The sequence below is a fragment of the Mastomys coucha genome, unplaced genomic scaffold (genome assembly GCF_008632895.1).
Source record: "Mastomys coucha isolate ucsf_1 unplaced genomic scaffold, UCSF_Mcou_1 pScaffold14, whole genome shotgun sequence".
NCBI lineage: Eukaryota > Metazoa > Chordata > Mammalia > Rodentia > Muridae > Mastomys > Mastomys coucha.
Window position 1 is genome coordinate 123,247,361 of NW_022196896.1, and position 13,261 is coordinate 123,260,621.

Sequence of the window (13,261 nt, forward strand, 5' to 3'; positions counted from 1 at the left end):
TTTCTTTTAAGCTACTGATAGGAAAGAAAACAACAAAAACTACAAAAGGGTAAATTATCAATTTGTGTAGGTGAAAATGTCAAAGGTATGGTACCCCAAGCTATATTAATACAATCCATATTAGCATTTTATCATATCAATCACATAGAGAAGGTAGTTTATATAACAATAGTCTAACAGAGCATCCTTAAGATGAGTTTCATAGCATATGCCTTCTTTATCCACCCTTGCAAATACCAGATTTTGAGGCCTAGAATGTTGGATCAGCTAAAGAAAAGCCAAGGCCTCACTAATAAAATAAGCTATCTTTCCTTGAGCAGCACCAGTGCAAATACTACCAGAAGGCTTGATCTTAGCTGCCGGGACATCTTTTCTATGGATGCTTACAAGTTGTTCCCTGTTGAATTTTTTTCCAGTGTTAAGAAAGCCCCTGTGTAGAAGCATGCTATCCAATTCTGGCCTTTGCAGATAGCATAGAGTTCTTCACATGCTAAACTCAGATCTGAATCTTCCATTATCACAATAATTCAGAATGGGCTTTTCTCCTGTTTTTCGATGTCTTCATTTTCATTTTGTAAACAAAATCTTCCCTAGGCCCTCAGCCTATCTTCATGATGATGTGATAATGTTAATCGGAAAGCAGTTTGGTTTCTTGGACCTTTGATGTCCCTGCACTTACTCATGTATTAAATCCAACGAGTGATACAATTACTCTTTTGCTGTATTTTCTAGATGTCTAGTGTCAAAGGATTATATTCATTGTGGAAGTGTGCCTGTGTGTACGTGTATGCATGCTGTGTATCTATGTGTATCTCTGTGTTTGTACATGTCTGTGTGTGTTTGCATGCACATATGTCTGTATATATTTGTATGTATATGTGTGTGCATGTGTATGTATCTCTGTGTGTGTGTGTGTGTGTGTGTGTGTGTATGTGTGTGTGTGAAAGGGAGAATGTAACATTTTTAGCTGAGACCCAAACAACATAGTTTGAACTCCCTGAAACACTCTGAATTTCCATGAATCTGAGAGAAAGCTGAGTTCTAGGAAAGGAATGCTTCCATATTCTCCTTCTCTCTGCCATATTGCAGTCCCCCAGATTGCAAAGCCATCTTCTCCCACGTTCACGCCACTCTTCCCAGACCATCGCCATTTCTCCCTCTTCTACACCTGTGCAATAAACTGGACTCACGGAAATTCTCCAGTCGAATGAGGTCAGACTCAAAGAAAGGCAACCGTGTTTGTAGAGACAGGTGATGGTAACTTAGTCTTGGTGCCTGCGTCATAGCTTTGAAATCATCAAGAGATTTGACTTGCTGGTGTATCAGCACCTTGTCTAAAACAAAGTGGGAATTTTAATGATTGCCTAATGTTGCCTAGTCACAATATGCATTTGGTTACATCACTTGTGCCCAGTGGTAATATTGACTGAACATGATTTAGAGCCCTGGACTCTTGATATCTGGTTCCACATTCTCTTACCTGCTTATCGGGGGCCGCAGGTCTAGGCCAGTCAGAATACCAGTGGTTTCTTTGTCTTTCTCTTTTCCTTATCACTGAGGTTTGCCAAACCAAGTGTGCATCCAGGGTGTTTTTAACATAGTATTTTAAGCATACCCCCATTTTAGGGGACCTTGTAAGCTGCGCCCCTAACAATAAAGACACATTTTGTATTTATTTGTTCAATTGAAAACCTATGGTTCTTTTCCCAGTTTCTTAATTTATATAATTACAACATGCTGCTTCTTTCTTCACGTTATTACTTATTTTGCATTCTCTTAATTTTGAATGATGGCGCCTAAGTTTATTTTGTACTTCTTCTGGCACTTTGTCTGTATGTGACTATGGAAAAGCATTTCTCTCGGGCTTATCTAAACTGTTTGATTAGCTGCTAATGTGCAAAATCATTAATGGGGAATTCACATTGTTAACGTAAAGAACTGAGTTCCCACCCATAGGCCACTGCTCAGTCTTTACAACTGAGTGCCTTTTCAGAGAAGCATACAGAATCCTTCAGTGCTCCAGGCACTGTGTGAAATGTGCAGGGCATTATTATGCCCCGTGAAAAGTTAAATGTGGTTGAGATAAAGACTTCTCTGCAGCACAGAAGTGGGGGGTAGCAGCTTTAAAACACTAAATAATCAGTTTGCTATAGCAACGATATAGCCAGCTCTATAATCTGACATCCATTTGTAAGCTGTTCAAGGGTTACCTTTCTTTGAATTACAAAAGAGTTTATAAACTATTTTGTTTTGCTGTGTGTGTGTGTGTGTGTGTGTGTGTGTGTGTGTGTGTGTGTGTGTGTGGTGCAGTTTTCTCATTTCAGAAACAGAGCCTGTGCCTTTGTTGTTTGCCCTGTATAACACCCAAGAGCAGCTGTTATTCCCATGACATCCCAAGTGAAAGGATTAGGAAAGACAACTAATCATTTGAGTAACCAAATGTCTCTTGGTGCTGCCAGTTTAAACGTACAGACATCTGCTAAGAGATGTTAAACGGAAGGGTCAGGCCCATGGAATTGTGGTTAATGCCTTTGAAGCTGCATTGTTTCCTAAGAACTTTATACTTTCCTTGTCATTCCCATAACTAAAGGCAAATGGCTATAACTAAATGATATTATTGTAAGTAGCTTCTCTAATATTTAAATTTTGTTTTCTTTCCTTTGGAGTCCCTTTTTCTTTGTTTGTGGGTGGGCACATAAAGAGATTCCCTTATTAATAAATTCAAGAACATGCCTACTCACTGAGAGAGACTTCATGGATACAGCATAAGTGTAGCAATAATCTGTAAAATAAATGGAATTTTGTGAAAAAGTAAGTAGTTCAGTATGTAAGATGCCATTTTTTAAAAGATTTAGTTATTTACTTTATGTGTATGAGTACACTGTAGCTGTACTGATGGCCATGAGCCATCATGTGGCTGCTGGGAATTGAACTCAGGACATCTGCTTGCTCTGGCCCTACTCTCTCTAGCCCTACTCGCTCCAGCCTGCTCGCTCCTGTGTGAAGACAGCACTGTAGCTGTCTTCAGATGCACCAGAAGAGGGTTGTGAGCCATCATGTGGTTGCTGGGATCTGAACTCAAGACCTTCAGAAGAGCAGTCAGTGCACTTACCTGCTGAGCCATCTCGCCAGCCCATGAGATGCCATTTTTACACATATGACATAAATACATATGGACATAGCGAATCAGACAAAAAGCCCCAATATTCAACTGCTATACCATCATAAGGTATTGGGAAATACATATTGATAAGCTGAGAAAGCTGAGGGCTTCAATCATTCCATATTATGGTTGTTATGAAGATTGGATTCATTTGCTTTGTATTGTTAATTTTTGTTAATATTCTCTTTCAGTTTACCATTTTATAGTTTCTTACCATACCAGATCACCAGAGTGATCCCTGAATTTATGTGATGTTTCTTGACTATACATGTAGAAGACACCACACAAGTTGTGTCTGTTCAGGAACACAAGTTTCTTGGCAGATGTCTGTCTATATTATGAGCAGTGTAGGGCAGTGCATGTCACGAGGGTTGTTCTTCCCCAAGCTGTTCATCGGCTACACCCTTCTCTTTTGACCTGACGGGCATAGGACTCTGAATTATTTATCTCTGTTCATTGGCACAGCTTTTATTCTCAGAAGTCAAGCCCAGTGTTTGGGGTGTGCGAAAAGAAGAGAATAATAATTATGTTTTTTTAAATTTGGGGATGGAAAGTAAGGATGGCCCTCACGATGAGGAGGAATCCTTATTTCTCTCCATCAGTTAAGTTGACGGAGTACTTATTTTCAAAACTATTACATGATCAAAGATTGGTGGTGAACACTGAAGTGAGTAACCAGACAGAAAGGAGGCCGCCAACTTACAGATTCACTACAACCCATTATAAGAGAAACCGGCTGCAAGGAAATACACTGTGCTCCATGTGGCTTAGCATTCTGCACAGGGGAGAATTAGGTGTGCTGAGGTCTGATATGCTGCGGCTTTGTGAAGAGACACAATGGGCAATTGGAACACCACAGTTACGAACTATTAATGATGAGTCAGAACACTCACTCTGTGAAAAATGGACAGCACTTGGTAAGAATTGTGAGGACGTAGGAATTTTCCATATTACCAAATGCTAATCAATCAGGAAAGGAATGGACCCATATATTCCATGCCCATGCAACCAAACCTGAAGTATCAATAACATTTTTAAGAAATATAAAAGGGACAGGGAAATCAAAACATGGCCAGTGGTTCTGTCCATGTCAGAATGTTCTGTGTAGCTTTACAGAATGCCATTACTGAGGAAGGGGAATACAGTATATGCAGTAGCTCTGTGCTATCTCTTATAACTGTGTGAGTGTAAGTGCATCTCAAATCTTCCTTAGAAAGGGTGTAAATTGTCAGTTTATGCAGTCAGCCTAGATGCACAGAAGCAGATGAGTGGACCAGGAGAATGTGGCATGTGTGAACAGTGGAACTTTACTCACCCTTGAAGGACAAAATTATGTCTTTCGTAAGAAATGAATATTGAGCAAAGCAACTAAAACTCAGAAAGCCAAATATCATGTGTTCTCTATCATGCAAAATAACAGTTTAAAATATTATATAATGTGAAACTAAAATCATATGTATTTGAGACAAGGGAACTATCACATGAAGGTGAATATAAACAAAATCAAAATGCATAATGGACATATATGAAAATGTCATATTGAAATGTCCATCATTTTGTATGATGAATATGCACTAACTTCTAAAACAATAAGGAATAGTAAAATAAAATATATTTTATTATATGAAAGAGAGACATATTAACTGCTGCTGTATATGTTTCGTAATTACATGGTTCTTTTCTGGATAGTGCTGGGTAGTTTTAACTACCCATGATAGCTTATGCCAACGGTTTTACTTAGGCTTTAGGCTGACAAAGTTAAATCAATATTTTGTGTTCAATTGAATACATCATTAATAAGAACTACTTCAGGGGCATACTGCTATCTTTCAGGAAAAATATACCCCAAAGACCTAGCTAGTCAAGAAGCTTATATAATTATGTGATGGATATTCGTAATGGCAAGAGGGTATGATTTAAAACTTTCTGTGCTCCTACTGGGACCTCTCTACTGGTTCCACTAAATAAATAAATAAATAAATAAATAAATAAATAAATAAATAAATAAAAATAAAACCAGCCAGCTAATAAATGGATGAATGATGGATTTGAGCAGTCTGTCGCCTTCCCAAGTTGTCAATATATCTTGACAGTTATTTGGTGTTATTCCAAGTCTTCTTTCGATTACTCGGTTGAATGAAAAGAAAGCTCACATCTATGGTTGATGTGGTCATGCATCTGTGTGTGCTGATTCAATGCTTTGCTTCTGAACACGTGAAATGGTTTCTTGGTATTCGGCTTATTTGCATCTTTACTGCCTAAGCTTGGGTAGCATTTTGTCTCTGTCACATGCAGCAGAAACATGCAATAATCTCCTTATTTGAGCTTTTACGTTCTGTGGTTTCAGATGCATGCAGTTAACCCAGTCCAAAAATAATAAGTGGAAAATTCTAGAAAGGAATAGTTGTACATTTTAAATCTATAACAGTGTGGCATACTGAGGAGTATGATAAAAATCTCCTTCCATCTTGCCCAAGAGTCGGATCATCTCTGTGACTATCATCTACACACTGGATTCATTGCCCACCCATTAGTCACTTAGCCGCCATCTCATAACCAAACCTCCAGTATCCCTGTAATTTCTTAAGTTCATCCTTATTGTACTTAAGAATGACTCTAAACCCCAGGAGCCAGGATGCTTTCAAGTTTTAAATTCCATCTTATTTCTTTTCTTCTTAGTTATTGCTTTGAGTCTCTTGATGTTCCCGGTTTATAACTGACTGAAGCTTTTTCACAATGTGGCTAGGAAAGAGGAAGTAGGAACAAGTGTCAGAGACTCAGGGTTTGGTACTGTCTGTGCTTACAGGCACCGCTGGGGTTACAGGCACTGCTGGGGTTACAGGCACCGCTGGGGTCTAGGAATATGTGCCCCTTAAGGATGAAAAGGAACTAATATAAATTTTTGAAACAAGAATTGAAATAAATACAGTATCTGATATAACTGGCACTCTAAGGAAAAGTATTACTATTTCAATATATATGTCTATTATTCTGTCTATTATATTTTATATTATATTTATATTATAGTTTATAATCCAGAAGTTGCTAAGTTTCTAAAAAACAGAAATTATTATATTCATTTGAAACGAATCATTCTGTAATTATCCACTTTACACTAATGAAAAGCTGCTAGAAAGAAAAGACATCTTCATGTCTCTAAGTGTACTTTTTTTCAATAATAAATTCTGCTCATTTTGTTGAAATATTGTGAATATTCTATTTATATTCTTTTGTGTTTCCATGTTTTACCTTTAGCTAGTACAATGATCTTTCTTATCTCTTCTGTCCCCATGTAATTATTAAAGACAGGTTAAAATAAGAAGTTAGCCTCTGATAACCGTAAAGAAAATATTGATTTATAAACTGTGGAAAGCTTTTTAAGAAGTTCTTGTTGCCATGGCAGCTCTAGATTACGGCTTCTCAGATGCCAATGTATAAATGAGCTCTTGCTTTGGGCATGGTGAATCTGAGACTGCATGGCCCACCAAACCCAATGCCACAGCACACTGACCATCTGTGATGGTTTATAATTCATCTCCAGAGACCATGATGTCAAGTGCATCCCAGCCCCGCTAAGTGTGCATTGAGGTTCTCAAGTCAGTGGTCTGTGTTTCTCAAGTACCTCAGAGTTGTGGGTTGTTAATTTTCCATTTTTATGTGTTTTGTTTAGCTCTTTTGACAGCAAGTTCATTTACCAACAAAGAGGTCTTGGACCAATTGAAGAAGACACCATCCTGGTCATTGACCCAAATAATGCTGAAATAATCCAGTCCAGCGGCAAGAGTCTGTGAGTAAAATGGCTTAGGTGCTATTCAAGCAGGCACATCTGTGCTGGGTATAAAATACATCATTAGGTCATGAATGTGCACAAAGCAGGAGACAAATTGGACCACTTTTCTTGGGCTTTCTAAACAAATGGTTCTGAAACATCACTGAATGTTAGCATCATCTGTCAAACAAACAAACAAACAAACAAACAAAAACTCTATCCATACAGAAAATTGCTCATTTGTGTGTCTTCTTCCAAAATTGCTAAGGAACAATTGCAAATAGTTTTACTACAAAAAGTATTTGGTGTCCTAGATTGTTAATTAGCTAGGTTTAAACACCATGGGTTATGTGCATGTATCTTTACATTGTGTTGTATAGCATGCATATAAATAATATTGGTTTTTCAGTTTATAATTTTTAAAAATTCCATCCTGATGTGGTCTGGGCTGTAAGTAATGCTATTACAACTTTCCAGGCAGCTATCATACTCAAGATTGAGACAGCTATTGATATATATGATGAAGTAAGCTCTTGGTCAGCTAGACTGATAGGTTTTTTTTTTAATCCTTACCATAAAAATTACACATTCAAGTCACCAAGTACTCACTGATAAGAACAAAATATCTCTTTTCCCATCAGAAAGTGAAGACTAGACAAATCCCATTTTTAGTTTTCCCTTAGTTTGCACATGTAATTTGTGCAAACTAATTTGAAAGCCACTCATTATTTGGTCTGATTCCTAGATGGCATTTGGCAGGCAAAACCAGTTGGCTGATATTCATGGTCATTGAAAGAAAGGGACACCTGCTTCCAGACTTACCCTGACCCATTATAACCTGGCAGCTTCCAGGACTCTGCCCCACTCCATCTGCTTAAGCCCAGGGAAGGCCAGTTTCTTTGAAAGGCTGGCAGCCTCTGCTTTAGATGCAATTACTAATAGAGATTGCTATGATGAAACTTAGGGTTTTTTTTTTTAATGGTATTTTCAGATAAGTCAAGGGCAAATTATAATGCCGTCTCTACAGTGTGTTGGAGCCTGTGTCTTTAGAGGTGTATTCACTAATCAGAGGCAGCCCCTTCCCAGAATAGAATCAACATGGAAGAAGGTGGGATAACTGCTGCTAAGTCAACTTGGCCAACCATGAGCTATTGATGCTGCAAGCAAATCAGAGACTCACTTTCAGTGGCCAAAATGGGAATCTAGTTCAGCTAATCAGTCTAGATCAAAATGTTATGCACTTGGCCCATGAAAAATAAAAATTCCTGGTGCCAATGCCCTACCAAGGCCAGAAACAGACAGAAAAAGCTTGGGTTCTCAGATGGCGCTTGAACAGGGCCACCTGAGTGTATTTCCCATGTGTTAACTAACTCTGCTTTTCAATCCCATGGTTCTGTTTGCATCAGTTAGATATGCTAAACAGATTGCCCTTTCTAATGATTGTTCAGCTCATTTATTTGCTGTGCCTGGAGGGTCACAGTCCTTCTGAAAGTTATTATGTTTCTTGTTCACTATCTTCCACAGCCTTAAAGCTTATAAGTCACAGACATGAGATTTTATGTGGACATGATGTTACAGGGCTGGAGCGACAGCTCAGACAGTAAAGTCTTTTCCATAGCAACCAGAGTTTCCCTAGGATCCACATAAAAGGTGGACAGGGTGCACATTGATAACCCCAGTACTGGGGCCAAAGTGGGGCAGGGAAACTGAGTCAGGAGGACTCCTGGGATTTTTCTGACCAGCCAATCTTGCCAATTAGTGAACTCTACATTTAATGAGAGGACCTATCTTAAAAAATAAAGTGGAAATGGATCAAGATAGACACCTGATATCAACACCCTCTGATTACACACACATGTGTGCACATCACAAACAAAAAGCCCATAACACTATTTTTGCTGTAATATATTTTAAGTATTCAAACTACACTGTTATTTCTCAAGGCACTTTGTTTTATGCATATTATGAAACATTAGTATTTATTATGTGAAATCTTGCTCTGAACTTGATGTTATCTATGCTGCTTCATAGGGCTTACTTTAAAATAAAATGTAATTTTATGTAAGCTTTATTTGTCAGTCTTAATATGATTGACTAACTTCTGCTTAGGCTTTATCACAGGAGGTCTCTTCTAACAATTCGCTTCACAATTCATTTGAATCTTTTCTATATTGATGCAAATATGCTGTTCCTATTTTATAAAGGTGTATTGCTCTGTGATTCAAATATAACAAAATTCCTCTCATCTATGCCTGGAGAACTATAACTATGACAGTGTTTGTCTATCTGTCTGTCCGTCTGTTTTACAGGTTTTATTTGCCACATGGTTTGAGCATAGATACAGATGGAAATTATTGGGTCACGGATGTGGCTCTCCATCAGGTGAGATTCCTGCTTGGCAGTATTAACTTAGAAGCAAAGGCATTTTAATTTTCAAAATGTTCTGAATTTCATCAAAACTTTTTCTATGGCAAAAAATATAGTAACAAAAGAGTGGAGCAGTCATATCTTAGTAAGTTCTGTGTGCTGTTTTGGAGCAACATAGACTCCATGGCTTATACACAACCAACAAATTCATTTCTCACAGATCTAAATTCTGGGTCCCTAAGATCAGGGTCCTCACACAATAGGGTTCTGCTGTAGGTCCTCTCCTGGGTTTCAGACAGGCCTCCTTTCAATGTGTCCTTTCCTGAGGAAGGACATGAGGGCAAGTTCTTGTGTCTCCTCTTGCACAGACAGCAACCTTTCTCCTTTGGTCTCACCCTGACAGCCTCACTCCTTCCAGCTCCCACAAGAGAAATTAGGATTCTGATGGAAGAATTTAGAAGACACCCATGTTTAGCCTGTATCAATCTTCACTTCAGCATTTTTATTTTTGAGCTGTGCATGTGTAACGTGGTATTAGGTCTCTCTTCTCCCTTGGGCTCACAGAGCTCTGACAGCCCCATGTGGAGCTTCCCTGCAATATCTTCAGGGCCCTTCCCACGCCCTCTTCCCTTTCTACATGGCCCACTATTTCCTTTGTCGTTAGATCTTATTTATTTTTTCCTTCCTTTCTTGCTTTAATTCTTGCTTATGTTTCATGATTTCTTTCCTATGCCAACTGAATTTTCTACAAATTAAAGCAAAGTCTGTAAGAAAAGTCAAATGTTTGTCCTTTCCAAAAGATACTCGATTTCAATCACAGAATGGTATAATGGCTTCACACCCACATAAGATAAGCTTGTTAAATGTAATAGTGATGATGCAGAGCTAGGAAAAATAGAAAAGCAAACTCCTGAGCTTCAAAGACTTAGACAAGAGTCATTAACATGTTCTCTCGAGGAATTTCAAACACATTCTGTGAATACCTATGCCTCCTGTGCTGTGTGATCTGGGTCAGACTGGCTGAAGAAGACAAAATGGAGGTGAAGATAAATAGTTTCTTATTTGCTATTTATTAACTAGAAGGCTTTGGGAAAATAACTTAATTTTCTTACAGCTAATTGTGAAATGAGAATTCTACTGCATGATCTCAGGGGGGCTGTCTAGTTTTAACAGCATCTTCTTTTGAATAAGAAGAATATGTCTTCCCATACTCTCATTACTTGTTCAAATGTTCCTTATCATGCACGTGTGTGTCAAAGATAATTATGAAAAATAGATAAAGCTTTTGTTGTTGGGATTTTTTTTAAAGGTGTTCAAATTGGACCCACATAGCAAAGAAGGCCCTCTCTTAGTTCTGGGAAGGAGCATGCAACCTGGCAGTGACCAAAATCATTTCTGCCAGCCCACCGATGTGGCAGTGGAACCCAGGACTGGAGCCGTCTTCGTATCAGATGGTTACTGCAACAGTCGGATTGTGCAATTCTCACCAAGCGGAAAGTTCATCACCCAGTGGGGCGAAGGTACCCGTTACCACGCTTGCTCTCCAATCAGAATTCAGTGTCAGTAGGACCAAAAATCAGACATGGGTTTGGTTGTCATCCTGTAGAGTCTGTAATGTTTCTGCATGTCATAGATATACATGGCTTATTTTCATGAATTTGGAAATGTATAGAGCTGTTGCATCAGATCTTGAAAGACCTCAGGAATGGTGAAACTGGCTTTTCATTGTCCTGTAGAGTCTTCTGGGAACAGTCCTAAGCCAGGCCAGTTCAGTGTTCCTCACAGTTTGGCCCTTGTGCCTCATCTGGACCAGTTGTGCGTGGCAGACAGGGAAAATGGCCGGATCCAATGTTTCAAAACTGACACCAAAGAATTTGTGAGAGAGATTAAGCATGCATCATTTGGAAGGAATGTCTTTGCAATCTCATATATACCAGGTATTTCATTGTTACTGTATGCTTTGTTATGTCCTATTCTGCCCTGAGCAATTATTGTATTTAATGTGCTTCTTAAATAACTTTTTTATTAGTCAGCAGAAGATGCCTTATATATCAGATCTGAAATATCTTATGACTATGACTTTGTAATATCACTTGAACTTAAATGCACTATTCCTTTTGCAGAAATAATGGATTCCAAAAAAAGTTACCAGCTGTTTGTACTGGGTTTAAAGTGTTCCCAAACACTGATTCTTCTTTACTTATAATCATCTCATCTAGTTATTAAATAATTAATATTGCCTCCACACTATCAAGAGATGTTATATATCTAATAAAATCACATTCAAAATACTTCTGTTTCACATTTCTTGAAAAAGGTCCTGACTGTCTTGGGATTTTGTTGCTGTGAAGAGACACCATGGCAACTCTTAAAAAGGAAAACATTTCACTAGGGCTGGCTTAAGCTTTAGAAGCTTATTCTGTTATGGTCGTGGTGGGAAGCATGGCAGTATGCAGGCAGACGTGGAGCTGGAGAGGTGGCTGAGAGCTCTACATCTGGATCCACAGGCAGTGGGAAGAACAGAATGACAATGAGCCTGGCTTGAGCATTTAAAACCTCAAAGCCCGCCCCCAGTGACACACTTTGTCTAAGAAGGCCACACCCATTCCAAGGCCCCATCTCCTAATAGTGCCTCTCCCTGTGAGCCTATGACAGTCATTTCACTCACCACCACAATGGCTAACTTACTTAAAACAGAGAAAAAATGTAAAGGAACAGGTAAATGTAAACACCAGGAGAAACAATCAATAAAATCTTGATGTCTTTAACTTTTTATGTAAACTGTAATGGTTTTAAAAGATTTCAAATGAAATTTGAAAATAAATTCAAACTCATAAAATAAAATATGCATAATTCACATGGCAAAATAATTTACCATAATATTTCTCTGAATATGCATTAAGCCCCTTAATATTTTAAGTAAAAGTTTATATATATCTTGGGATACATTATAAAATATATCTGGCTTTGTGTTGGCAAGCATTAACTATACTGTCCCCCATTAATATCTACACATCTTATGCCACTAGGGCATGAATTCAAAGGGTCAGGCGACTGGATGAGGAACAAGTTTGTATTCCCTAAGAAATGTGCAAAAATAAATAAAGATCTTCATTAATGTCAACAAAAGAGACATTGTATCGTTGGCTTTACTTCATATTCAAAGAATTAATTTGTCGAGAAATTTCAATTAATAAGGAAGGTGATTAAGTAGGTATAATATTTCTTTAATCTGGAAAAAGATAAGAACTCAAGTTAAAAACAGAAACTCAGTGAGAGCCAGTGTCTTCACAATATCCTGTAGCAATTGTTTATGTTCAGACTGGACTGTGTTTTAGGAAGTATTCTAAGAATCTCTACGATCCTTTTTAAAGAGATGAAAATATGTTGACCATGGGTTTGGCATTACAAGCATTTTTTAGGCTTTGCAATTCTTAGGCACAAACAGAACCCATGCTTGCCGGGCAAACACTCTACCACTGCTCTACACTCTCAGACTCTTCTATTCTTTAATGTGTTCTTTGAAAATACAGTCTGCAGACCTCTGAATTACTTAAGACATCACCATTTCTATTATTTCATTACATACAAAGAGATGTAGTCTTACTACAAAGTGTGTTGATAGGAAGGGCCTTACTTTTCTTCCTGTGACAGTTTGTCTTTATCAGTCTAAAATATAGATCTCACGTTTACACGCAGGAGTAGTCTAAAATCAGATTATTTCTTCTAGACTGTAATTCCCTTAACTGCTTTGCATTCTCCTCCTACTCTTGCTCTAGCCAGATAGATATTACATAGTTTTCAAAACATAATCAGATGCTCTGAACTGATTAGCTTTGATAACTTAGTTTCCCCACTCCTACTGTGGATTCCTGTTATATCTAACCCTAAATGCCAGTCTACATGTACAACAGTAACTGTATATCCTGACTTCTTAATGCCCTCCTAACTGGAGCAGGCTC

General features: G+C 38.1%; 1 protein-coding gene across 8 annotated transcripts in view; it reads left to right on the forward strand.

The window, feature by feature from the left end:
* The window catches only part of Pam (peptidylglycine alpha-amidating monooxygenase), a 284,277-nt gene that overhangs the window by 249,759 nt on the left and 21,257 nt on the right, over positions 1 to 13,261 (forward strand). For all 8 annotated transcript variants that reach the window (XM_031368553.1, XM_031368547.1, XM_031368548.1 and 5 more), the window contains 4 exons: positions 6,834 to 6,950; positions 9,242 to 9,314; positions 10,609 to 10,819; positions 11,036 to 11,236. In XM_031368553.1, coding sequence (XP_031224413.1) covers positions 6,834 to 6,950; positions 9,242 to 9,314; positions 10,609 to 10,819; positions 11,036 to 11,236 — 602 coding nt within the window. The remainder of the gene's footprint in view (positions 1 to 6,833; positions 6,951 to 9,241; positions 9,315 to 10,608; positions 10,820 to 11,035; positions 11,237 to 13,261) is intronic.